The 27,997-nt window shown below is 45.0% G+C and overlaps 1 protein-coding gene across 1 annotated transcript; it reads left to right on the forward strand.

Moving 5' to 3' along the window:
- Positions 1 to 27,997, forward strand: LOC308122015 (kinase suppressor of Ras 1-like). Its single transcript, XM_080483603.1, has 21 exons — positions 1 to 615; positions 11,202 to 11,342; positions 15,951 to 16,098; positions 16,202 to 16,691; positions 18,605 to 18,786; positions 19,104 to 19,173; positions 19,296 to 19,379; positions 19,455 to 19,516; positions 19,600 to 19,709; positions 21,259 to 21,427; positions 21,676 to 21,717; positions 22,022 to 22,070; positions 22,181 to 22,241; positions 22,601 to 22,897; positions 22,977 to 23,173; positions 23,270 to 23,366; positions 23,621 to 23,754; positions 24,139 to 24,270; positions 24,468 to 24,603; positions 25,396 to 25,529; positions 26,841 to 27,997. Exons 1-21 carry the CDS (start codon positions 406 to 408, stop codon positions 26,845 to 26,847), a joined length of 2,952 nt encoding a protein of 983 aa, XP_080339729.1. The 5' UTR covers positions 1 to 405; the 3' UTR covers positions 26,848 to 27,997.

The following is a 27,997-nucleotide window of genomic DNA, read 5'->3' on the forward strand; positions in this document are numbered from 1 at the left end:
GCGGCCCGTGATGTTCCCAGCAGCTGACAGACGGTGAGCCTCCGCCGGAGCTGTCGGTGGAAGCTCCAGTATCCGCTCCTCTGTAGCCTGCTGCACGGACCCGAAATACAACTCCAGCATTATTGGACTCTGGACTCTTCACAACCAATTTCACCGTCTCCTCCTTTTTTGTATTTATTTATTTATTTTTGGCTGGGGACAAACCCCCACGAACTAATATCGACTTTGCACTCAGACTTTCTTTTCTTTTTTCTTTTTTTAATCCTGATTGGGAGCTGCTGGGGACAATTGCTTGTCAGCTAACTTCCACAATAGGTCGCTGCGTCGCTCGGACCGCCGCATATGTTCAATTCCCCACTAACAGTTCGACTCCAGCCCTTCCACAGCCGTGCCCAATGCTGAGGAATGGATAGTGTGTCTGCTAACGGTGGAAAGATGGTCGAGAGTGATGAGCAGCCGGGGAGGGATAGCGGCGGTGGCGCAGCGATGGCCGCACTACATCAATGCGAACTCATCCAGAATATGATTGATATCTCCATCTCCAGTTTACAGGGGCTACGGACCAAATGCGCCGCGTCCAACGACCTCACGCAGCAGGAAATACGCACTCTGGAGGTAAAAAAAAAAAAGAAAAAAGAGCGAGCCGCTTTAACATGTGCCAAAGCTGTGGCGTCCTGCGACGGGAAGCGGCTCTGTAGTCAAATTGCGGAGTCATGAAGCCGCTTATGTCCGCCGCCACACAGGCTGCGAGCGAGCGAGCGAGGCGCGCGCTCCCAAGCGAGCACATTCTGTCGCTCACCGAGGTGGACATGACTCAAAAAAAAAAAAACCCCAAACAAAACAAAAAAAAAAAAAAAAGATTTCCAATGTATGTGTTATTTGTAAACGTTGGCGGCATCAGTGGGCGCTGCACGCCGGAGCCCATGCTATTTGCGTGACCTCTTTATTCTATTTGCCAGGAGCCCCTCTCGGCTCGTCCCCAGCAAACCGTGCGGCTCAATCCAGCCTGGCCTAATGGCACACATTCAATAATCTGATGCTGCTATTATTTATGTCCCTGTAGCTCTGGATCTTGTTGTCTGTGCGGCCGAGGGAGGGATGGGGGGGGGGGGGGGGCTGCTGCGAGACAAAAATATGAGCTGAAATGTAGGGTACGACGCGCTTTCCCCCTGGCCGTGCGCAAAAGGCTGATGTGCAGGCTGCTCTCCTGCATCTGGATGCAGATCCGCTCCTGTCGTTTTGGGCATGACTTGACATTGCTTTTTTTTTTCTTTCTTTTTTTTCCCCCTTTTTGCGCAAGAGCCTTTGCTTTTGTGAGGCAGCAGCATCTCCCACTATAGCAGGCAGTGTGATTAGAGAAATCATGACTTGCAGCGTGCAGAAGGGTGCACACTGTATTCTTCATACTTTGCGTTTAAAAAAAAAAAAAAAAAAAATGTGGTCCTGCAATTCAGGTTAAAACAGGAAACGGATGCCTTCTTATGTCGTTTTAGAAATGGGTGCAAGGATTTGTTATTATGCCATTGTATTTATAGCTTCCTGGTTTATATAAATATGCACAGTATGTTGATGTAGGCCTTCTTTTTTTTTTTTTTTTTCATAAGGGTTCAGGGTTAGCCCAGATGAGAGTGTTTACAGTATCATGTTGTCTTTTGTAAAAATTGAAGCAGTGACATGACTGAAGGTATCATGTCATGGAAAGTACAGCTTGGTGTTGTTAGTAACAATGCCACAAGGAGACAGCAGGCCGGCCTCAGCTGAGCATGCTGATAGGACGAGGGGGTAGGTGTGGGGACAGAAATGGCTGATACAGTACATTTTGATGAGACGGAGACGTGGAAGGCAGCACGGCATTTAGAGTTTACTGCCCACAAATGTGCTCTTTCAAACGTTGGATAATCGTAGCGTTGTGTAGGCTCGAGACCACGCTGACATCCCAGAGACATGATAGCTGATAAATGGGTTTTCTGGTTCATGGTTTATTTAGGCCTCATACCTTGAGCTAAAAAGAGCATTCAGTCGTGATTGGCTTCGGGCTATCAATTATCCATGTCTGTTTTATTTCTATATAACTGAACACCCTGTGAACAATCGCGCTGTTGCCCCCAAAAACCGATGTTCCAGAGAGTGCAGAGCATTTGGTTTCAGCCACGCAGACGCACAATGAAGTGGTTTTCAAGTGACCTTCGAAATGGCAGGAGAATCTCGGTCAATGAAGAAAGCGATATTGTTAAATCGCAAAGTTACACTGCGTGTGCAGTCTCTTTACTTGCCTCTTTGTTTTGCCTCGCCAGTGCAGGCGGCTACACAATATCACCTGCTTTAAAAGATCTGTTTGTGTTTGTGGTGATGGCATCAGAAGGCCTTAAAACAAGGAGAAATGACAAAGCCGTCCTGTGGCGCCGAGACGCATCTTTTTTTTGTTTTTTTTGGGTCGGTTTGAGAATGTGAGCGTCTTCAAAATAATCTGGTTGCTTCCTTGCTTGCTGGCAGGCATCGGGTGCGAGTTGGCAAGCCACCGTGTGGGAACAAATTGTCACCAGCTCGAGAAAAGGAGCTTGGTATTAAATTGAATAAAAAGAAGAAGAAAAAAATTGGATCATTTACTGAAATGGAAACCAGAACACAGTGAATTTGTGCGTTTTGAAGGGATCCATACGAGTCTAGTCCAAACTGGCTTCGGTGCAAACGTAGTTAAACTTTTGGAGGTCGTCACAGTTTAGAATCTCTGAAGAAAAATGAAAATGCCCCGATTGAAATAGTTCAAACTAACTTTGTTTCGATTGTTTGTGCACACGACTGTGAAGTCGCTGCTTCTGCTCCTCTTCATCCGCCGTCATGCGTACCTTGTCAGTGGAACAGGATGTGATCTGGCAGAGTACTTCCTGAGGTGTGTTTGTCTTGTGGATACATTTTTGTACCAGCATTGTTCCACATGACAATGGACATGCCGAGTCCCTCTCACATGTGTCTTGAGGACTATGAACACTGCTCCGAGGTCACTTTCCGGTGCCTATGAGGCCGCCATTAGTGGATATCTCTGAAAGCCAGGAGTGCAGATAAAGTGGAAGGGGGTTACTTCTAGACCTCTTGTCACATCTTCCTGGTTTGTGGCCTTTCTTTGTTTTGAATAAGAGCACCCGACTGCTTTCAAACTCTTAATTCTAACTCGTCTTGTTTAAATACTCCCTATATGAAGTATCTGTTGTCACATCTAAATGTCGATAGAACTGCGAATGTGATGCTGGTCTCACTTCTTCTGAATATTTTGGGAAAGATTCCTGTTGGTGTTTTGTCATCGCTGCTCTAATGCAGGCTGAAAGAAGGTTTTTAAGCATTGTGGTACCCAAACCTGGGGTCCAAGACCTTTCGTTGGTTGGGGTTCCAGAGATGACAGGGGGGAGTCCGAATCAGATCCGCACACGCTAAAGAAAACCATATTATGATAGTTTGGTGAATTTAAAAAACGTAAAAACTGCTTGGCGCTTTTATTTTCAAGGCTTGTACGGCTGTATGTTTGTGAGAATTGGGGGGGGGGGAGCAGAACATTTTGACATAGCATTTACTGTGTAGTGCTCTTCTTTCACATGAGAGCTGTATTTACAGAATGGGTAGGACATGATACAATCTTTTATTTATTTTTTATTTTTATGAGTGGTTGCTACTGTCTGGCATCTATAAATTCCTTCATTGCTTTCATATCGGTTGTTTTTGTATTTCCTCGTATTTTTTGTGAAGGCGTACATCATAACTCATTTCACTTATCAAGCACTTGATCTATATCGAAATATTACAATCCCCTTAAGTACTTCCTCCGGTTTGCCTTGATGTCGTTTGAGTTCGATCAGTCGCTGCTTAACCTCAGAGATGTTGATCATCATTAAAAGCATGGCCAGCGCGCCTTTCAACAGTCTCTCAAGTGAAGCTGCCTGGAAAGGGTATGGGCTGGGCTAAGCTGTGTCGATCAGCAGTCTTACTTCCTATGTCTTTACTGGCACACTGTTTTGAAACCTCATCTTGCCATAAATGTGCACTTTCACTTCTCACTTTTGGGCCTGCCTGAGCTTTCTCTTGCCACATGCCTCACATATTAAAAGTCAGCACAATGAAGAGTTAGTCATAGATTTTAGATTACGCTTTACCTTCTGTTACTGCTAATAATCTGGATTTGAAACGTTTTGTCAGGCATTGCACAAAGCATGCATGATCCATTGATATTAAAGCTCTAGAAAGTCTTCAGACTGTGACAAGCAGAGATACCCACCGCAACTTTAAATCCTTTCGCTGAATTTGAGCGATCCGCGTGAGGTCAGAGCAGTTGTCGCACTCATGGCGCAAAGGGTTATCGCTTCCATATTGCTCTGGAGTGCAATCAACAGCGGCTTGAACTCACTTTATTCTCTCATTGGGAGAGCTTTATTATTCCACTTGAAGTGTGTGTGTGTGTGTGTGTGTGTGTGTGTGTGTGTGTGTGTGTGTGTGTGTGTGTGTGTGTGTGTGTGTGTGTGTGTGTGTGTGTGTGTGTGTGTGTGTGTGTGTGTGTGTGTGTGTGTGTGTGTGTGTGTGTGTGTGTGTGTGTGTGTGTGTGTGTGTGTGTGTGTGTGTGTGTGTGTGTGTGTGTGTGTGTGTGTGTGTGTGTGTGTGTGTGTGTGTGTGTGTGTGTGTGTGTGTTTTTTCTGCCTTGCCAGTGAGAGGATAATGATACCGGCCTCTCAAATGGAGTGCTAACTGGTACTTCACTTTTCACATGTTAATCCCACTCAGCCCGGTCTGTGTCTGTCTGCCTCTCATTGCCGCCTCTGTGTTACTTTTACCGTAGCCCTTCATAAAGTCCAGACTTTTACTTTGTCACACTGACTTTTTATGCCGGAGAGGCGTTCATCCTTAAACTAAAGTCAATTTATGCCGGTGGTGTTCAAACTGTGGGGCAGGGGCAGTCGGTTTCAACTATCAAGAAGAAGTCATGATAAAGAAATCATAGATTTATGTTAACTTTTGTGCAAAATAGTAAATGGAACAAATCCGACAGTTGCAGACTAGGTATAAAGACGTACCAGACATTTCAAACTAATTGCATCCACCTGGCATAAGATGCGTTTTATTGCTCACGCTGCCAACAAAGAAGTCCAGGACATACAATTTGGGTCAAGCTCTGTGAGGGAGGGGCTCATTTTTCCACACCTTGAAAACCAAGACACTTCAATTTAAAAGCACCCTCATACTTGTGCTTTTTTTTTTTTTTCTTTTTTCTTAACAGTCCAAAAGAGATGTTTCTTCGTCGCTTCAAATCCTTCCATGAAAAGCAATTTGCAGCCTTTATCTTTTAAAGTGCTGCTCTCTGCAATGATCAGCAAACAAGCAGAGCGTCACTCCCGTTCCGTCTCACGGTGTTGGGAGAGAGTTTGCTGCGCGCTCGTGGCGCGAGCTGTTGTGGCTGCGTCTATATTTAGACGTCTTTCTTCCTACGCATTTTCAGGGTTGGTTGTTAAATAAGAAAATCAAATGACGCGCAAAGAGCCTGTGCGAGGAGGGAGGAAAGGGGAGGGGAGAATCAAAGCCAATCCGACGGGCTGCTTCCTATGACATGACAACCGCTCTGCGCGGATGCGTATGTGTGTGTCCGTGACTCTGTGTGTCTGGAAGTAGACGGCGGAGAACGCTGCTCACATGAGAGGACAGAGGATACACAACTGTAGTGGCTGTACGAACGCTAACCCTGACTCAGTTTGTTGTTTTTTTTTCTTCTCTTCACGCTTTAAGAGTGGACTGAATTATGTCCAAATGATCTGTTCTTAAACTGAGTCGGGATGAGCAATATTATATCCTGTATTTTTGAAGTCTGCTGCACTACTGAAAGAGGGGATTTGCTCTGACTTTTTAAAGTTAAAGAATCCAGCATATTTGTTCGGATTTAAAATTGTCTATGTGGGTTAAAACAATGTCCAGGGATTGGATGATTTAAACTTTTCTGGTTTTCAAGAAAAAAACCCCACTTAAAATGCTTAAACAAGTGTAATAGTTGCAGACTAGAAATATAGATTTATTGTTCATCTGTAAGAAAATGAGTCCAAACTGGCACAGGAAGAGTTGTGCTTTGGCAAAAAAAAAAAAAAAGACTACTTGCATGAGAGTTGAGGGGCGCGATACGATTCGAGGTCGAGCTCATCCTCCCACACTCTGAAAACCCTGGTGTACTCTGTTATTATGATGTATGTAATAATGTTGATGTGGATGTATCTCACTTAGACTGCATCTACTACTTACAGGCAAACCTTGTATTTTGCAGTGGATTACCAGCAGTCACGCAGTTTTATTTATTTATTTTTATAAAAGGGCAGGCTGGCCACATGCTTTTTGTTTTGTTTCACAGTCATAAGGCAAAACAAGGCCAATTCGCTCTCCGTCTGTGTAGGAAGACCAGCCTCAGACAAACCCACGCCTACATTAGCGCCGACCGTTGGAGACACCTCTTTCACCTCCTCGGCCCCCAAGCACAATGTTTACTTGCTCTGGCCGTAACAATGAAGGAGGAAGAGCGGCATGCTTTTGTCTGTCAATCATGTACCCTCCAAAGCTCCCGCCCTGTGACCCGGCTCCTGCACAACTCCGTCTGCTACAGTTGTTTTGTTTTTCTTCTTCTTCTCCGTTCTGTGTGAGTGTGAAGACAAAGCATCAGCCTGCGGAAAAGTCACCAGCATGTTTTTGTGGGTAAAAAGTTTGAGGTTGTGCTACTTGTACTTGGTTGTGTGAGTGCAGCTAATATTAAGAGCGTTGCGCAAGTGTCTGTTAAACCTGTTTCAGGAATTCTTAATTTAGTTGTCACTTGTGTGCAGGACTCACGACTGAGCAGTTCCTCGTGTCTTTCTGGGGCCAGCGAGGACGTCATAAGGACTGCTGTTATCCAGCGATGCTGTATGTGTGTGCGTTCCCGCCCAGGACTAATGCTCTGACCTTCCCTTTGCGAATATCATTTTCTGGGATAAGGCGATGTTGCTCGGTTCTCAGATCGGCCGTGCTATCCTTGGCAGGTGCACCAAAGTGGCTGTGTCAGCAAGTGCCTTGAGAAAACAATCGAAGCAGTGGGATCTGCTCCCCGACTCTGCTGTGTCAGGCCGGCCTGTGCCGGGTGTCCTCCCTCCCTCTCCCTCCCTCTCTCTCCCTCTGCTGGCTGTCACTCATCTCTTCACAGCATTAGGCCGTTGCCATGGCGTTGTTTAGCTCCACTGACAGGTGGGCTCTGACGCCATTCCCCTCAAACCCCCCCTCCTCCCACCTCCAGGCCGCACGTCAAACGCTGCTTTCTCCACTCTGCACCAAAAATAATATGTGAGGGGGCCTGTCATTCTCTATCCACGTTTGTCTGTGCTCCCGACACGAACACACACACACACACACACACACACACACACACACACACACACACACACACACACACACACACACACACACACACACACACACACACACACACACACACACACACACACACACACACACACACACACACACACACACACACACGTTGCTGATATCAGTGAGGGATTTGGAGACGTGCGTACTTGTGTAATCCTATCCAGCCTATTTATTTAGGATGATAACAGGTGAGGTGAATTTCTCCCCTTATGATTGGAGATGAAAGAAAAGTTGGCCCCGCCGCATGTCGTCCTGTGGAGAGCCGCTGGTGACATTTCTATGTTGAAACGTATTGTGTCTGAGCCCTGCGTTTCACATGATGGGGAAAATCCCATTGAATTGTTGCTGACGCCTCAGAAGAGGGTTGCTAGGTAACCTGACGTCACCGAGCTGCGATAGTGTGTTGGGAGGTAAAGGAGGAGTCTAGCTCATTAGGCACTTTGAGTCAAAGACCACCTCCTGTTGACCTGACGGTCCACATCGCAAGAGGGATTAAATTGAGATTCCCAATGAGAGCCCAGTGAATAATCTGGGAGATTATGTTGCTCTGGGGGCTTCTGTTTTGGCTGGAACTGAAAGTACAGTTCATCTCTTTATGTTGTCCAAGCGTTTAACTTGTTTCACCTCCTTGGTATACACGCTCACCGTGGCACCGGTTTCATATTGAGATTGGCGACGACATCAACATTTTCTTTCTCCTGGTAGTTTTGAACTTTATAAGAAACACAACTGATACTTGGGGGGGAAGCAGTAATAAAGACCCTGTTTTGTTTCCATGTTCTATCCAGGATGTATGCCAGGTGTTGTTTTTTTGCTTTTGAAAGGTTTTTGCGCACAGCTTGAATCGCTCTGTGTCTATGCATGCTCATCTGTCAGAAAGTTTGCATACATGCATGTCTTTTTTCGGTGTTTCGGGTTCCATGGCCAAAGAAGCAGCCTGCCTCTCCCATAAAAGGAGCTGCTGCTCTTACTAACCGTCCACTAAGGTCAATAGCAAGCAACTAAATGCTGCTTTTAACCACTGGAAGGAGTGGAGTCTCTATTTTTATTTCATGTTTTCATACCAAAAATTGTTCGTTGGCATTGATACATAACTTCTAAAACTTTTGCATGTATGTTGTTGTTTTTCTTTTTTTTAGCATTTAATCTCTAGATCATTTGGCTTTATGGCCTAATCATTGCCTGCCTGATGAAAACTACTCATCAGTACACCTTCAGCTCTATTATTTGATAATATTCTCAGTGGCGCTGATAATTAATGTGTGGCTTTGGAGCTGAAAAGCTTCAGTCAGGGTCGACAAGGAGAGCATTTTATCTCCTATTTTCTTCTCTTCTTTCATCTCTCTGGCCTCCGCTGGAAGTGGGTTTTTTCTTTTTTTTTTTTTTTGTTAGCAGCCTTTTTACCATCCCAAGGCCACACTTTCTCAGAGTAGCACGGCGCCGTGAGAGTTTTTTTTTTTCTTCCCCCGTCTCTCGTGCAGTCGGCGAGTGGATGTGTCACGGCGCGAGCTGAATGAGCGGAGAAAGACGCGCACTCGTCTTTGTTGCACAGGCACTCGAAAGGTGCGCGGCGGGTCGAGAGCTGGCTGGTGTTGCGCGGCTCATCTGAAGGTGATGCCTGCTGTAATGGACTCTTACCGATAGACTGAGCGATAAGGACACTCTATACAGTCACGGTGAGCTGCACAATGCGGGCCGCTGCAAACCAATACCGCGCCACTCATTGTAATACTTACTCACAGGACCACTGCACTTGACATTGGTTTTTGTGGAAAAGATCAAATTAAAGTCTCTTCATGTCGAGACGTATGAAGACGCGCGCGTGTCTCCGGTGTCATCGTCCACATGGAAAAAGTGATATCGTTTGAACGCGGCCAGTGTTTGGGATGTTGTAGTGATGTTTAACTGATGTGTCGGGCGTCATCAGACACTACAGCAAAGGTTACACGGCGGCTTCAGTCACTAATGTGCTGATGAGCAGATGCAGCATTAAGGAGATGACCGGAGTGTGTCTGTGTGTGGTTTGTTCAACCGGAGCCATCGCAAAGTAGACACATTGTCCATGCTGTCTGGAGAGGATGTGGAAACGCACGTAGAAACCCGATGCCTCATTGTAGCTATTGTAGGGACATATTTTCAGTACTTTGTACTCGTTATAACATGAGAGTAAAGCTCCAAATTCATTTATTCTCCTTCAGAATGGCCATCACGATATTTGGGTGACCGTACCGTTTCCATCAGGGCCCATCAAATGTCGTAACAATACAGAAATAGAACTGGCTCGAATCTGTCCTTTCTTTCAAAATGCTCCTTAAAAATATCTTTAACAGACTTGTTTTTAAGGTGAACGTGTTTTCAAATATCTGCTTTCAACTGCCCCGCTACAATTCCCGATGATCTCTTTTATAAATGGGATTTTGTTTTTTGACTTTTGTCAAAGTCCTTTGTAAAAGAGGTGCTCTGTAAATAAATGTGATGATGACACTCTACAGATAGATTGATAGAAAACTTTAGATTTATCCGTATAGCAACCGGGAGTGCTCCCATTGCTAAATGTATTAACTGAGAAAACCATGTTGGATTACTGGAAAACTGTAAATACTGTCCAGCTTCAACTGAAGTTCGCCTGGCTATGATATGCAACATCTTGCAATCTTTTATATCTTCATAAATGATGCTGAAGACATTTTATTTATGTCATTTCTAAAGACTACATTGTGGTTGTTTTGGTATTTTTTTTTATATTTAAAATAGTGCTATGGAAGCCCTTTTAATGGCAAAAAGAGCAACATGGCATTGCTTCCTGTATCAAGAAAACTAGAATTAAATGTCTGTGTTTGCTTTGTCAGTTTTAAATATACATTATTACATATTTTTTTCTCTGTAACTGTTGAAAAGATCTGAGGGAATATTCTAGTGTATTTTTCATTAATTATTAATTTAAATTACAAAGATAAAACTAAAAAAGGTGTAAATATTGCAATTCATGTGTAAGAAATTGAAAATATATGGGAATATATAAGAACCTTTCCAGTTTCTTCAGACGCTTAATCCTGACAAATGACCTTGAAACTCCTCAAAATCATACTGATAGATACAAAACAAAAAGAAAAATTTCAATTACAAACTATTTATTTGTCATAAAGCTGAGATATAGAAGTAGGAATTGCTAGGACCACAATTAATTTTAGTAGTATTACACTGCCGATGATGACTATTTTCCATATTGGCGATTGTTCCTTTGTATCTGACTCCAAAATGTACAGGTCATTTGACACTTGAGTGCCACGGAGAAGTTTAATGTCACCAAGCTGCTTTGTTCCGAACGCGCCGCTGTGTTGTGCCAGCGCCACAGATGCTCTCATTAGATGACCGACTCATTGTTCCTCGGTATAATAATAGCAGTTTATATCTAATTAGCTGCTGTGTGTGTGTGCTGCGGCGGACGGAAAATAAACATCTGGAGTCACTGCTTGCAGGTGCATTGAGTTCAGAGTGGAAAAAGCAGCGAGTGAATGTGGGGTAATTTATGCATCTGGCTTTATTGCGTTGCAGGAGCATCTGTTGATGGAAAGTATTAGTGAGGTCAGTGTGTCATGTCAGCTATGTTGATGCAACAGTAATGTTCCTCCTCCGGTATGGCTGGAATGAGAACAGCCACGCTTTCCACACTGTGAATTTAAAACGTTTACTCCCTTCACAGGTGTAACGAAGGCCCCCCCTCGCAGTGCATGCATCGTCTAACCCGCCCCTCCAACCTGTGCCCCGTTCTCTCTTGCTCTCTGCAGGTGAAGCTGATGAAATACATCTGTAAACAGCTGCAGTGCAAGCACAAAGTGCCAGAGACGGAGCGACCCGAGGCCCTGGACAGCTACCCGCACTTACGAGACTGGCTACGCACCATCAACCTGCGGCCGGAGCTCATCGAGGTGGGTCATGTTGTTTTGTTTCGAGTTCTAGATCAGTCTGACCCCGAGGGACTTTGTTTGTGTCACATTCATGTGTAATCAGTATGTGTATTCAGCCCCCCCACCCCACCCCCACCCATTCACATATACATAAGGAATCCTCCACCAGTGGCCATGGAAAAACCTTTCTAAAGCAGGCCCGACTTCATTATGACGGTCACGATAGTGAAGCCGACGTGGAGGAAGAACTTCTTGTGATTGTTTAGACCAACTCATTTCAGACGACTCAAAGTCCAGTTCCCAGCCTGCTGCGGTGTTTGATTTAAGGCCACGACTTTGGGAGTGGAGAGCCGTTTTGTGCAAGTGCATGAGGAATTTAACAAAACAAAGCGAGCGGGTACGTGTTTGACAAGGTTCTCTTGTGGATGCTACCGGAGATGCATCAGATTTATTTCATTCGTAATATTTAGCTCGTCTTCTAAAGGGCAGTAATTATTTCCCCCACGAGAACCAAACTGCGCGCTTGTTCAGAAGAAGTGAACGGCTTGTCTGAGCAATCATTAAAAGGATATTAATGTAGTAAAAGAAAAGTGTTTATGCTGTTACATCTTCAATTGATACTGCCCAATAATGCACCTCATACAAGGATATACAACCGTATGGCAGCATTAAACTACTCAGCAACATCGATCTATTATCAGCAGCTGGATCAGATGGATTGCAGTTGAAGCAACGACTTTTGAAAGAGTTCAGTGGAACCTATAATAAGTTCTCAGTGGAGTTTTGGTTGTTGTCTTGTACTATTCAGATTGCAGCATGATACATTATTCGATTAGTTATCAAGACGGTTTCATGATAATTCCATCAGTCAGTGTAGTTAGAATAACATTAATTTACTCATTGGCTTCCTCTGAAGCCGTCCCATGTGATGTGAAGTAGATATCCATTAGTGTACAGTCCAGATCCTGACCCACAGTTAGCAAGCAGACCAGCTCCAGGAACTAATTATGTGTTTTTGGGTCGGGGGCGGAGTCGAGAACCGGGCTCATACCACTTGCAACCACCTCCCCTTGTTTAACTGTGAATGTGAAACAAACATAGATCTTACTTCTCTTAAATGTTTTGTACATCAATGATTCAGGCTAATACGAACGGTTGAACATCCACGTCGTTTGTTCTTAAACTCCCATAACAGTCAAAACGTGATTCTGTTCTTCATGCTACTATTTGCTATAACCTTACCAGGATCCCTCTGGGCGACTTCTCAGATAAGCTGCTTGTTTCCTTTTATACGCGTACTGACTTGGAAAATCTTTGTCTCAACCAGTGGAACGCAGGATGTGAAACTTGCAGCAGAGAAACTCTTCCCACTAGTTTGTCCTCGTCTAGATTTTTATAGGTGATCGTGATCTCTCGGCTGGTAAAAATACCACCAGTGCATTTGCTCGGTACACTCCAACAGACCTGGGAGCTCAAGTGGCAAAAAGTATATTTCAGTATAACTTAGTTTATCTTAACAGCTTCAGAACCGGGGCGTCGAACACGTTTCAGTTCCGGAGCCACATAAAGTCCAATTTCATCTTGGGTGCGCCGGACCGATGACACGCTGCCACGATAACCTTTAAGTTCAAACACTTTAAAGTTTTTCTTTGTTGTGTAATACATAAGGACAATGTCAATTTAAAAAAAACAAAAAAACAATTACAACCAAAATTTACTGCAATATTAACAGAAAACCAAAACTTAGAGTGAAATGCCAAGAAAACTCCTCCTATTATGGGTATTTTTACAAACTCACCATGAATCTTACTTTGAAATGTTTACAACACGCTTGGTCGTTTTGCGGGTCAGATTGGAGCCTGTTGCAGGCCAGTTTTGGCTCACGGTTTTTAAGAGCGTCATAGCTGAATAATACCGGTCCTGGTGGCCGGGGTTTCCCCGTGGCAGCCCTGCAGGAGGTGACCTTCACATTGAGGCCCCGGGTTGAGGAAGATGTTTGACGTGTGTCTGCTTCAGACTCCTGGATTTAAAACGTCTTCATCAATATCTTTTCTTGCCGCTTCTGCTCATCGTTGTTTTCTTTTTGGTGTGTCGCTTGGCCTTCAGGGTTGCCGTTTGGATTTTATTGCAGAAAATCTTCGGCACTTTTGAACGTTGCACTTTGTTAGTAATTCTGTTTGATTTCTTTCTTTTCTCACTGGTTCTCCTTCCTGTGTGGCTGGAAACCGTCTAATCCCTGTCAGCCACAGTATGTTTTCACAGTTCTTTGTACATTCGTCTTTGTTTCGCGACCCAACTGTACCCTCCTTATTTTCCAATCCTTCCTCGCTTGTTGTTCTTTAATATGTCCCGAGCTCGGACGTGCTTTTTGTTTTGCCTCATGGCCTCGTTCCATATCTGATTATTTGTCTTGTGTTTACAGTTTATCCTCCCCGCTCTTTGCTCTTGTTTGCCTTTCGCTATAAAAGCAAACTTCCCCTCAGATAATTCAGCTTCGTCAGAGAAAATGAGAGTCATTTCGGGAGCGCAGTGAGCGCGCATTTCTATGACTTGTACACCTTAAAGGGATATCCTGGAAGATGGAGAGCTGTCGTGGCACGCTGATGACCCATTTAGATCATATATTATTAGAACGGTATGTCTACTGTGCATCTCCCACTCTATATACAACAAGAGCTACGTTATGTAATGGATAGTCCGAAAATGGTTGTAGTTATATATATATATATATATATATATATATATATATATATATAAATATATATATTTTTTTACCTCTGTTTGTCTCTGCTCTCTTACTTCCACTCCCTGTGAGCTGTTGCGTAATGTTATACAAGCATGTGGCTCTCATGCTTCCCGGACTCTTTTCTCGAGTAATTAAGTTTATCTGCGTTTCCTTCGGTTAGATTTATCATGATCCATTTTGCTCAAGGCCAACGTGTGAGGAGGAGAAACCTCTTTTCATTGTTTCCCTCACTGAAGTAGGACGGAATTGTAGCACGACTTCTTGGTTTGTATTGAGACTTTCCAGCATATTTAAACGGCTCACACCTGGAAAAGAATGCCCTGCGTTTAACATACAGCTTTAAAGAATTAGTTGGTGTTAATTGCTGTGTTTACATGAATAAGTAATACTAGTTAATAGTGTGTCAAGGGGGGAGCTGGTGTCGCCGTCATGCGAGCACGCCGAGCGATTTATGACATGTCGTTATGCATAAGAAAGCGGGAGAGGAGCGGAGGACCCACAGCATGTGTGTTTTCTGTGTCTGTGCGTGTGTGTGTGTGTGTGTGTACACTACAAGCAACGAAACCGACCAACACACATACACACACGCGCACGCACACGTGTGGGAGGTTGCCCTAGTTTTGTGATCAGTGTTTGCCCTCTCAGAGCGAGGCTTTAACCTGACTGATAAGTGATTGCGTACTTCCCCCGTTTAAAAGAAAGAAAGAAAAAAAACAAAAAAAAAACATCCTGAGCTTGTTGGGCTCGCTCTGGTTTCCTTCTGTGATCCACGGCGTCGATATTTTGGGCATTTCTTTTTATCTTTGGCGCATACTGTGGCAAGGTTTTTCTCAATCGATGATCGGATCTCGGAGTAGGTGGATTTTTTTTTATTCTTTGTATTTTTACTGGATGACTTGCTGCAACACTGCATTTAATTTTAAGTAGTTATGATGAAACTGATACGATTTTGATGCTTCATTGCTATCTTAAATGAAATATATAGATGACCAGTGTAAATAACAATCCAATTAATCGATTTAGTCTCTGTCTTCGTTCAGAAAGAAATATTTTAGGTTTTTCGAGAAACTTATTTCAGGAGGCCAAAAACCTCTTAAATCTATAATATTAAGATTTAAATGTTTGCTTTCAGTCCTCTGTGATAATAAACTGAGTCTTAGGATTCCTCTCAGCGGTTGTTTCAACAATGTCGGACAGCTTATTGATTAGACAATTAGTTGATTATTATTAGTTGATAATTACTGGATAATAAAATAGTCATTAGATTGCTTAGTGAGAGTGGAGGTGTTTATTTCCTAACAAAAGCAAGTCGTAGAAATGTTTGTTTATACTTAATTTTGTATTTATAAATTTGATTCACCAAAAATTATGTAAGCATTTTCCTTCATTTCAGTACAGTGAGAAAATATATCAATTATTACTGTAGATTCCAGTTTGGGTCTGATCTGGATTCGTTCCTGTTTAGACTGGGAATTGAGCCGCACTCATTTGTGTTTAGTCTCAAGATGGTAAATTGATCTGAGCTGGAAGCAGAATTTTGGCACATTTCTTTACATCATTACAACAACAAAATATTTGAACGCGCTCTCACAAACGGGCTCAACACTCATTTCCAAGTGAAGTCCGAGGTTAAATGACCAGTGTGGTACTTTAACATTCGGCCCTTTTCATGCAGAGTTTAATGCCGAGCCTCATTGTAAACTGATGAAGCTGCTGCAGCGTCTGAAGACCTCCAACTGAACTATCCATTTGCCATATGTAGACAACTTTAAGCTGTCTTTTATGATGCAAATGCCCCAGCGATGCATTGTGTGCAGACGTTGCTCTCGTTTGTCCTCATTCAACAAAATAATCTCTTTTGATGTTGTGTTGGTTGTGTGCAGGCAGTGGAGGCGAAGTTGTCTGTGGACGCCTTGCTGCAGATGACCGGGGCTCAGGTGAGAGACACAATGCGAAGGCTGGGGTCCAGTTCAGATGAGTGCTCCAGACTCAGTGCTGCCCTCTCCTGTCTTAAGAGTGCCACTGAACCAGGTATGTGTTTGCCGAGGGGAGGCTTCATCAGTGTGGTGTTCTTCTGTTCTCTGCATTTTCTGAGAAAGATTTGATCCCCCCCCCCCCCCCCCCCCCCCCGCAGGAGGGGAACTGAGGGAAGATGGCGGCCCCTGGCTGTCTGAGCCCACCAGGAGGGACAGCGGCTCTCTACTCACTGCAGACCAACTCTCCAACCTGGGGACCCCACTCCGCACTCACAGCCCCTCGCCGCTGGCCCGTCCATCCACCATCCACTCCACCCCCTCCACCCCCAGCGCCACATTCCCCCATCCTCGCTCGGGCTCCATGTCGGCCGCACCCACACCGGAGGCGCTCGTGTCACATCTCCATGGCGACAGCCCCCTCTCGGATCCGTTCCCCATGTACTTAACTCGCACGGCCCGCCTCCACGGACACACCTCCACCCCGCCCATAACGCCGCCTTCAAAGAGGCGTCATCGATTGAAGCCCCCCTGCACCCCGCCACCTCCATCCCGCAAGGTGCTCCACCTCCTCCCCAACATCACCCTGACACGTAGCAAAAGCCACGAGTCCCAGCTGGGCAACCGCATCGAGGATCCCCCCACCAACAAGTAGGTGTCCGGCTGAAGCCCACCTCCGCTTCACGTTCTCAGAAGTCCTCAGATGGCTTCAACAAGTTTTGACAGATTGCCTCAGTTTGTTGTTAGAACACGTTCGTACATTTAAAGAGTGTGAAAGATGTCACGGGAGAGGAGAGATGCAGGTTGACAAACGAGTGTTTGCAACGTCTTCACAGTTTTCATCACATTTAGAATCATGCAGCACACATTGGTCAGTTAATATTACACCCAGTCTGCAGCTGTTACTTCATTTTTTAGGATTTTTATTTAAAAGTACAAAAGGGAAGGATGGCAACGGTCATGAGTCACTCTCGTGTCTAAACCTCTCTCAGTCCACCTCACTGCTCCATCAGTTTGTTAGTTCGTGGAGGTCACCAAATAGTTGAGACATTTTCAGATTTATTGTTTTATCTTTGAGGCTGTTTAAGCACAATCCACTGCCTCAATTACCCAAACTTACTCGCGCCTGAACAATCTCCATTATGAATAGGAGCAGTCTACCTGAGGTACTGTACTAACCGGGAATCATGGAGGGATGATTTTCTCAACCTCAACAAGAAATGAGTACATTGGTGTCACCTACTGGTGTGGAATGTGAAGGAACGCCCCAAGCAGCTGAAAAATCAAATCAAATCGGACTTCTCTGTAAAATATGTAGATAAATGTTAATGTTCGGGTTGTAGTGGATAAATCAAATGTCAGCGTGCGGCCGGACCGGTCTTTGTGCATTGAGATCCACATACTGGTGGGCACTTATCGGACCGATGGGTTGACGGGCAGAGCTTTAATCTATGTGTATTAAAGCACAGTTGATGGTAGTTCAGGCTCATGTTGATGTCACACTCGTGATATTTGTATTGTGCAGCCCGTACCTCGATGTGAACAGTTGTTCAGAGTGAAATATCAACTCCTCTTCTGAGACGTCGCCAAATGTGCTTTGAAAATGAGCCGATTCTCCCATTTCAGATCGTCGTCACTTGAAAGAGCTCTTTTATTATTTGACATTTTGATAGAATGACTTCACACACACATCAGCCCACGTGCTTCGTTTTCATTGCAGCCTTTCATGTCGGGACAGAAGGAAAGCTTTCCTTTGATATGTTCACATGGGCTCTCTCTCTCACACACACACACACACACACACACACACACACACACACACACACACACACACACACACACACACACATCCTGCCTGTTGCTCCTTTCCTCTCGCGGTACGTCTGCTGTGGGCTAATCCCCACACAGATTCCCAGAGATTATGAGTCATGTCAAAACAGGAAGTATTTCCTAGGTCTAAAGCGCAGAGGTGGCAATACACACACACACACATATACACAGTCTCTCGTCATCTCTCCCTCCTTCCACTTCCTTGTCTTTGCGTCCTCCGTTGTGATTGGATGCACTCCCTCATACACACCACGTGTTTATTCATAATATCCTGCCTGTTTTGGGAAAGCATTATTTAAAAAAAAAAAAAAAGAAAAAAGAAAATGGGTAAAGAGTGAGGTAAATACAGCTGACACAGATCCAAAACATCCAACGCGCACCCGGATGATCCCGGTAGTTTATCCTGGCTTTGTACATAATGTGCGCTATGCTACAACAGCAGTCTGAAACAAGGTCGCCGGTCTGATTTAGCCGAGCTGTGCTTCCTCACGTGTGTCTGTGCATGTGTGCACAGTTCAGAGGACTGGCACAGCGTGGCGCTTCGCTCCCTGTGGCTCCAGTCTGGGTGTTAAGGATGTCACCCTGGCGATCCCGTGCCAGTACTACTTAAGCGCTCCCAACGTGCTGCTCTTCAGTCGTTATGTAACCTTTATGCAGTCAGCCAGACCCGCCACGTCCATCTCCTCCTTTCAACCAGTATGATGGAGCTGCTGCTGATGTGTTCTCCTCTCCAGGTGTGTTAAAAAGAACAAGTTGTTCCTGAATATGCAAGTAAATGGAAATGGTTGTGAGGACACGCCTTCCCGCTATCCTGCCATGTCTGCACGGACCCCCGGAGTCACTCCAGCTGCCCCCACAGCACCCTACACCTTACCTGGAACGCCCACCCTGCTGGAGGAGCACAGCACAATCAAGAGTGAGGTTTTTTTTTTTTAACACCTTAAGACATTTTTTTTTTTACTTGAAAAGTGCTGAAAAAAGCCAATGACCTCTTAATCAATGTAAACAAAATCTCCAATGAAATTCTCCCTTCTCCTCAAATCTCGTGTGTGTGTGTGTGTGTGTGTGTGTGTGTGTGTGTGTGTGTGTGTGTGTGTGTGTGTGTGTGTGTGTGTGTGTGTGTGTGTGTGTGTGTGTGTGTGTGTGTGTGTGTGTGTGTGTGTGTGTGTGTGTGTGTGTGTGTGTGTGTGTGTGTGTGTGTGTGTGTGTGTGTGTGTGTGTGCGTGCGCACAGATAATGTAGCAGTGCATCGCGGTTCCCCACAAGCGGTGAGGCGGGACATCGGCCTCGCGGTCACGCACAGGTTATCTTTTTATTATTACTTACTCCAAGTGTCACAGTGAAGCTAACAAGTTATCAAGTAACACATGTACGGTGCTGTAGCCCCGTCACAGTGTTTGTCTAATTGAAGCTCTTGCTGTGCAGGTTTTCTACCAAGTCTTGGTTATCTCAGACATGTCAAGTGTGCCAGAAGAACATGATGTTTGGCGTCAAGTGCAAACACTGTCGGTGAGTTAAGTCCTGTCTGTCGCCTGGACACTTTCTCCGATTTCTGTCTTTTTCATGCCTGTATGTTCCGCACAGATTAAAGTGCCACAACAAATGTACAAAGGAAGCGCCTTCCTGCAGAATCTCTTTTATACCAAGTAAGTTTGAGTTCATCCCTCGGCTGCGTTAGACTGGAATCATAATCCTTACATGTGTGGTTAATAACCGTTCTGTCCTGCAGTCGCCAAAATTCGGAGGACTGAGTCGGTTCCCTCGGATATAAACAACCCGGTGGATCGGCCGGCGGAAGCGCCGCAGTTCGGCACACTACCAAAGGCTATTACAAAAAAGGTAGAGTGTCAAGGTTTCATCATTGCACTACACACTTTGTAGAGTTTGGCGGTGATAAATGAAAAGAAGATGCAATAAACTGCAGTTTATTATTATAGGTGTTAATATCAGATGTTAGAGTTTGGGAGAATATTAACTGCTAATCTTGATTGTATTTTCTTTTTATTCATTGTGAACTGTTTGGAGTTCTGCTTGACTTTAAGTTATTTAAGATATTCATTCGGGTCCACAAAAGGAAGACTGTCGCCGTCACTGTTGGTCTGCGTTGATTTCTGTAACCTGCATTTTTATTTTTTAAACCATACGCACCTGCATAACCTTCCAAAGAGAAGACACGTCGTCCTAATTCATGAACATCAGACCTTTGCATCTGATCGTCAAGGTTTACATAATACTTGCGCCTGACTGCAACAATATAAATAAAAGCTTTCAATGCAATATGAATTACTTATACTGCATGTTTTTATAAGATCGGTATTCATTTAAAATTTTAGCTGACACCTAAGAAATCGATAACACTTTTTTATTTATTTATTAATTTTTGTGGCCTAAAACCTGGTGTCTTATGTAATACAGTGTGAGTGTGAGTGGATATTCTGAGATCATCTTCTGCCGATGCCAAAATTGCAAGACCACCATCTCACTACACCACACCAGTGCGACTGCTGCTATGAGTCGCGGCTCCCCAATAGATTCAAAGCAGAAAGAGACGATCAAAGCGAAGGAGGTAAACGCTGGACCAGGTTGACATTTGTTGTATTTCAAGCATTTAAGTCCTTCTACATAATTGCTACTAGAACAACAGCTTAATTCCCGGTTCCATCCGTCAATTTCCGGGTCACAGGGGTCTGAATGTGATCCCAGCTCACTGTAGGCAAATACAGCGTTCGCCCCGCTAAGGTCACCAGTCCATCGCTGGACAAATAGAGAGAAAGACAACCACTCCAGGGCATGTTTTCAGACTTAACAGGGAAACTGGGAATCGAAACATGCAAACCCCCACGTGGAAAGGCTCAGCCCAGGTTTGAACCCATGGCCTCACCATAAGGTGTAAACGCTAACCACCGCTCCACCGTGCTGCCAACCTCTTAGTTAGCTTAGGTCATTAATCTCCTGCATGTTTTTGGACTGTTCGTGGAAACCGGAGTAACCGGGGGCGGGGGGGGGGGGACAAAACCCTGCACACATGCAGTGAGAACATGCAAATTCCACACGGGAAGGTGGACAGCTGTGAATTCTCTAGCATGCAGCCACATTCATCCATTCCCAGTGGCAGGGATAGAAAACACACAGTATAACTGTTATTCTTGCGTATTGACAGGCTTTGCAGTGACTCCCCACTTACGATTCTTTGGAGGGTGATGTGGTGCAGAAGTCATATTCACACATTCGTTTACACTCGCCAATGGTGGCAGCTGCAGGGCCAAGTGCTCGTGCGCCACGTTTACACACGGACCGGTGAAAATAAGGATTAAGATTACAAATTGACCAGCTTCACCGCTTGAACCACAACTACCACCGCTCATTAGCATTGTTTGCGCCCCGCCAGGATCATCCTCCGGTATTGAACCAGCTGGACTCCAGCAGCAATCCGTCCTCCACCACCTCGTCCACACCGTCCTCCCCGGCACCCTTCCAGCAGAGCAACCCGCCCAGCGCCACGCCGCCACCCAACCCTTCCCCGAAAGGCCACAGGGACAGCCGATTCAACTTCCCAGGTAAGCTGTTGGGGGAGGGGGGCAATTACACATTTAATTCTACAATTATAGACAATGTACATAGTGAAATTTGCATGCCGGCATCGTACCCTTGATTTCTCATGATACAGATATTATACTCACACACTTCTCTTTTCACGTTATGATGTTAACACTGAAGTTTGTCTTCATAGGATCTCTGAAGCTTTTCTAACCAAAATTGTCTCCCTGCCGTCTGTTTTTCCTCTTCTTTTATTTTTGGGAAAAAGCTGCCTGTTACTTTCAGCATAGACAGCAGTTTATCTTTCCCGGTGAGTTGACTGTATGAGAGTGCCTCGCTACGTCGTTTCTGCCCCTTCATTCCGCGCTGCAAACCTCCGATCGCCTGTAGCTCTTCTCTCTGCTGCATATCTGCTGTTCACCGGCTCTCCCTGTCTTGACTCTTCACAGTGTTTTGACACCACCTGCTGGTGGTGGTTGGAAATTGCATGAGCGGTCATGTTCTGCATGCAAATGCCATTTGAGTTTCCTAAATGTGACAAGGAAGGGGAATGAAGAAGTTTGGTGATTTAATTCGATTTATTTTTTTTTTTTACCGTTTTCCTCTATTTACAGACGTTTCCAGTCCTGCTCATTTGCACTCCGAAGTCCTCCAAGACACTGTGTAAGACATTCATTCTATAATAATCGACTACTCGACTCCACATGATGGCACGATGGTTGGCTTTTCCCAGATTCCACGCCTCAGTTTTCCATTTTCATGTTTCACAACAGTGAAATCGACCATGCAGCGGATGACATACACACCGAGCTGGCAGAGGACGAGGACGAGGAGGTAATGTTGAATATCAAGTCTGGAAATGTACGAGTTATTACTTTTGCAGACTTTCTGTGATCCTCACAGGTTTTCTTCACAACTGTTTGTCTAAAATGTGTCGGGCCAGAATAAATGAACAGAGATTAAAAATAAATCATTGCTGAAACAGTTCTTAATGAAAGTAGATTGAGAATAGTTTTAAGTGTAAATCCCTGTAAATAGGTTTTTCAGTGCAGTGTATATATTCATATTTAATAATACACACTGTTCTTTTGACATTTTAAGTCAAATTAGTATAAATGTAATAAGGACAAGGAAGATAACTCTTGGTTATTAATCTACTGTCGACCAGAAAAGTCATTGCTGCTCTCTTGCAGGAAGGAGAGGAGGAAATCGAGGTTGAAGATGAAGAACCCGAGGAGGAGAACGAGGAAGACGACGAGGACAATGAGGACGAAGAGGAAGACGAGGACGACGACGAGGACGACGACAGGGAGGAGATCAGGATGAACATGGGCTCGGACGGCGAGTGCGACGAGCTGGACGACTTGCCCAACTCTCGCGGGAACCAGTGGAAGGGTCCCATCTCCCGCAAGGCCAGTCAGACCAGCGTGTACCTGCAGGAGTGGGACATCCCGTTCGAGCAGCTGGACCTCGGAGAGCTCATCGGGAAGGTGAGCGGGTTCCGCCACGCCACCGTGGGAGGCGTTCCTCTCCGGCGGTCCCACTGAGTCTCGCCTGTTGTCCGTCCAGGGCCGTTGGGGGAAAGTACACAAAGGCCGGTGGCACGGCGAGGTGGCCATCCGACTCCTGGAGATCGACGGGAACAACCAGGACCACCTGAAGCTCTTTAAAAAGGAAGTGATGAACTACAGGCAGACCAGGCACGAGAACGTCGTCCTCTTCATGGGGGCCTGCATGGCGCCGCCTCACCTGGCCATCATCACCAGGTGAGAACGGGCGCATTGACAGACCAGACTTACAAACCGGCTTTAACCTGCATGCATTGCCTTTGAAATAATTCGCTCCGTCTGTGTTCTCCGCAGTTTTTGCAAAGGAAGGACGTTGTATTCAGTTGTTCGAGACACCAAAAACACTTTGGACATTAATAAGACGAGACAAATCGCTCAAGAGATTGTAAAGGTATTTTCCTTTTGGTTTCTTCCATGCTTGTGTTTGGACTGTGTAAGGAAACTAGAGGACCCAGAGAAATCAGCATAGGGACAAATTGCAATTACGTTTACATTGAAATGCAGACTTACAGCTTTAATCTGAGGAGATTTACATCCAAATCTGGGAATTGCCACACATAGTCTTCTCGTTGGCTAAAAAACTAAATACACATGAACGTGTCTTACGTGCATGCCTCGGTACATACTGCTTTCCTTCTCCGACAGGGAATGGGCTATCTGCACGCCAAAGGCATCGTTCACAAAGACCTGAAGTCCAAGAACGTTTTTCATGACACCAATAAAGTCGTGATCACAGACTTCGGGCTGTTCGGGATCTCCGGAGTGGTTCAGGAGGGAAGGTAAGACCAAGAAGAAGGAAAAAGCACAACCTCAGCTCAAGTGCAGCTCACTGGTTTTCACCTGAGGAGCTCCAGTGATTAATCACAAGTCCTGAGGTGCATGGTGGTTGTCCAGTGCTTTCTAGGTCAGCGGACATACAAAACCCTGGATTGTAAGAAAAAGTAATTTTCCTGCTCATTCTTGTTTTTTCAAATCCAGTTTGAACACGCCGCTTGCTAAGTTTAAACTTCCTTTATCTTCATAAACAGCTTGTTTTATACACAGGATAAGGACTGCATTCACTTAGTGCATTTTCCACTCTAGTTAATGCATCTTTCCACTCAGATTTTCTACTCCATTTCATCTATTACCATTTTTTTTTTTTTTTTTTTTCCCCTTCTCAGGCGTGAGAATAAACTTAAACTTCCACACGGCTGGATTTGTTATCTCGCACCAGAGATCGTACGCCGGATGAGTCCAGGTAACAACGAGGACCGCCTGCCTTTCTCCACTGCGGCAGATGTGTACGCCTTTGGGTGAGTTCCACACACACACACACACACACACACACACACACACACACACACACACACACACACACACACACACACACACACACACACACACACCATTCATTTGTGTAGTTTCACTTTACAGAACCTTCTAATATTACCTGATCAGGAAGTTGATGGTTCAGCAGCATAAACGTGTCGCTCTCTGTCCCTCTTTCAAGTACGATTTGGTACGAGCTCCAAGCGAGGGACTGGCCGATCACCAACCAGCACGTGGAAGCGACCATCTGGCAGGTGGGCAGCGGCGAGGGCATCAAGAAGGTTCTGGCGGAGATCAGCCTGGGCAAAGAGGTCACGGTAAGGGCAAACACAAGGAAGTCAAGTTAGGAAGGCCTGCAGCCGACTTACCTTCTGAGGGTTTTACGCCACGGATTGTTTCATTATTCAAATTTTTCTTTGCGTTCAGTTTTAAAAATGTGTGATTGAGGCCCCGTTTCCACGACAACGAATACGAGTGAATCCACAAAACTTTCGGGGGGGGGGGTCCATTTCCATGACACCGCTGTGCAGATCCACTGTGTCCATGAAGTTTTCATACCGGCTCCCACAGGTGGAAAGATCGCTATTCCCTCCTGCACAGACTGCCGCAGGCTATGGAGCGCTGGTACTACGCATGCGCATCTCTCTCCCTCCCTCCCCTTTTCTTCTCTCAATCCACTTGTAAACAAACATGGCGGACCGTAGTGGTACGACCCGCCGTCCATATTCCAGTTTTATCGTCCAGATCAGAAGTTTAATCGTTGAGACTCTCCCCCTGATAGCATCCGATGCGTCATCAGTCCATACAGATGTTAGGTTCTCTCCATTTTCTTCTCGTTTATAGCGTATTGTTGTCTGCACACATGTCTGTGTGGTTTTATTACAAAATCAAGCAACAGCGCCCTCCCGTGGCCCGGCATACTAACTACATCATTGTCAGTGTGTCGGCTCCTTTTTTTGGTTTTTTAACGGATTAGGTGAAATGTTGTCGTGTAAACGGGGCCTGATTGACCAGAAAGTTTGTATTCTTTCCACCTTTCTTTTTTTTCCCCTTGGATTGGCGTGTACATGTACTTATGCAATGAAGCGCGGTGTTTCTTCTTCCTTCAGGAGATCCTCTCCGCCTGCTGGTCGTACGACCTGAGAGAGAGGCCGACCTTCACCCAGCTGGCCGACATGCTGGAGAAGCTGCCCAAGCTCAACCGCAGGCTGTCCCACCCCGGACACTTCTGGAAGTCTGCAGAGTAGGTATCCCACAGCTGGAGGAGGACATTGAGGACGCTGGACGTGGGAACGTGTTGGTTGCCGTGTATCTTCTGGTTCCAATGTGATGCAGCTCCCGACTGTAAACCAGTTGAGCTCTTCTCAGCTCGGTTATAAGACAAACTGTGACAAATCATTTCCACAGCAATTTTTTATTTATTTTTTTCAAAACAAGAGACAGTCCCTCCAGAAAACATCCTGGTTATACTAATGTCAAATCAACAAAACTGCATTATCAGTGGGTTAGATTGATACCGTTCCCATTTTAAATGCTTAAACACGAAGGTCACTGTATATGCATCAAATCGGTTGAATTATTAAAGCATCACACCAGCTGGAGGATTCGCCACAGAAGAGCTTCCTGATGTTTTGCATCAAAGTAAAAGAGAAACTATTTAGCAGTCTGTGCTACATTGAGCTGGAGCCCCCATTTTGAGCACCAGAAACTTAGACAGGAATAAATAACCAAACCTGAACTTTATGTTCACAAGGAAGTTAGATTGAATGTCTGTTGTGCAGTCCTAATGCCCAGTTTGAAATCTATTGTCTGGACATTTTTATATGCGACAAGCTTTAATTTTAGGAGACTAGTTTTGAAATATAAGAAATAAAAATTCTTATTGTTTGCAAATTTATATATTTAAAAAAAAAAACACACACACACAATTTGCACTTGTTCTGGAGGGACTGTCAAAGATGTAGAAGCACAAAACAAAAAAAAATGAACCATCTTATAACAAATCTTGATGAAATGACGAAAACCAACCATATTCTGTGACTCTAATCTGATGCACACACCTGAATGGATTCCATCCTTCTTCTTTTTCTTTTTTTTTTTTAAATTCACCTCAGCTTTTTCATATCAAGTAACCACCTTCCTCTCATTATTTCCCCAATTTCATTACAGCTTCACTTCTGCATCATTTTCCTCTGTTTCCTGCCTCTCGTCCACACTTTGCTCTCTCATCCTCCTTTATCACATTGGCTCCACGACGCCTGCCAGTAGCTGTGGGCTTCGCTATTGATCCCCCGTATGGTTACTTGCCAGTTCTGCACTGCTGGGTGGAATTATGAGGGGAGGGATGCTCGCTTGATTGCAAAAAATAAAAAATAAAAAAAAAGACTAAACTTTAGAAGAAAATCTCAAATCTGATTGGAACTGACTTTTTTTTTTTTATCCACTAATCTACGTGTGTGCGACGTCCTGCTTATTTCAGTGTTCGCCTGTGACACTTTCACTAACCGTTTGTGTTTTCCTTTGCTCTTTTCTTTCCTTCTCTTCTCTAATCTAGGTTGTAGCAGTCGCTCTGAAACATAAGCAATGCAAAACAAAGCCTGGGTCTGCCTTGCATGCTCCTGAATCCTTAACTCTTACAGGATTGATCAAAAAGCATTGCCTCTGCCTGAAACGGGCACAGCTTCCACTAATCCGCGCTCTGATCTTCCATGTCTTTGCGTTTTTCTTGTTGAGGGCGGGGGGGGGAGAGGATCGGTGGACTTGAGGTGTGGCATGAAGTAGGTGGGGGGAGACGATTGGGGAGGGGGCAGCGGCCGTCGCCCTCCGTTCGTCTGATATCTCTTTGCCCTCCTTTGGCTTGCGTCCCGTGACATCAGTGGGGACTGTGAGGCGTGTGACTGTGCTGTGGTCTGTGTCCTGCTGATGGCTGCCCTCGCCCTCGCCCTCGCCCTCGGCCCCGCTCGCCTCCTCTGTGCTGCTGTGATGTGGTCGTTCTCTCCGGGGTCCTGACCACATGGCTCTTTCTTCCCTCCCTTTTCGACAACGCACACACAGACACACACTCACACACACACACACACACACTGCTGGATATAAAGAAGAAAAACAAAACAAAACACAAAAAAAACAAAACCCCGACCCCACCACCAACCGGACCGCTTCATTTATCTGCGTCTCCCTCCCCCGCCCCCGAGGGGGTTTGACATGCGTTTGACAGGCTGCTTGAGCGATGATCTCAAACCTACTGCCTCTCTGTTCCTCCTCAGTTTTTCTTTTTTTTTTTCTCTTTTTTTTTTTTCAGGGTTGTGTGACGGCATGTGCTGATGCAATACGCACTTTGTCAACGGGACAAAAAAAAACAACAAAAAAAACATGAACTCTTATGTTTTCCTTCTGTTGTCATTGCGATTTTTCTTTTCAAATCGTCACAGATTTGCAGTGTTTCTATAATCCTTCGCTCCTCAGGAGAGTCTCAGAGGCTCGGACAGTCTGACACTCGTATGTTGTCACTTTGGAGTAAAAATTCACTGTTCATTGGAGAAGAAGCAAAGAAACAGGAAGTGAATGCTGTTCACGATCGAAGGTATTTTCACTAGTAATAATAATGACAATGTCCCATCCGTTGGAAGTGTAAAGTGCTCCTTAAAAAGATTTAAGAGTTGCTGACAAAGATCCTCTTCTCAAGAAGCCGAGTGAGTTCATTCTCTGCGC

Source organism: Lipophrys pholis (assembly GCF_963383615.2).
Source record: "Lipophrys pholis genome assembly, chromosome: 16".
NCBI lineage: Eukaryota > Metazoa > Chordata > Actinopteri > Blenniiformes > Blenniidae > Lipophrys > Lipophrys pholis.

Bases quoted from the DNA above. Each gene is read 5' to 3' on its own strand.
- LOC308122015 (XM_080483603.1), top strand. From the start codon at position 406: ATGGATAGTGTGTCTGCTAACGGTGGAAAGATGGTCGAGAGTGATGAG. The intron at 11,343-15,950 runs GTGGGTCATGTT...GGTTGTGTGCAG, and splicing joins TGCGGCCGGAGCTCATCGAG to GCAGTGGAGGCGAAGTTGTC. The intron at 19,174-19,295 runs GTTATCTTTTTA...CTTGCTGTGCAG, and splicing joins GGCCTCGCGGTCACGCACAG to GTTTTCTACCAAGTCTTGGT.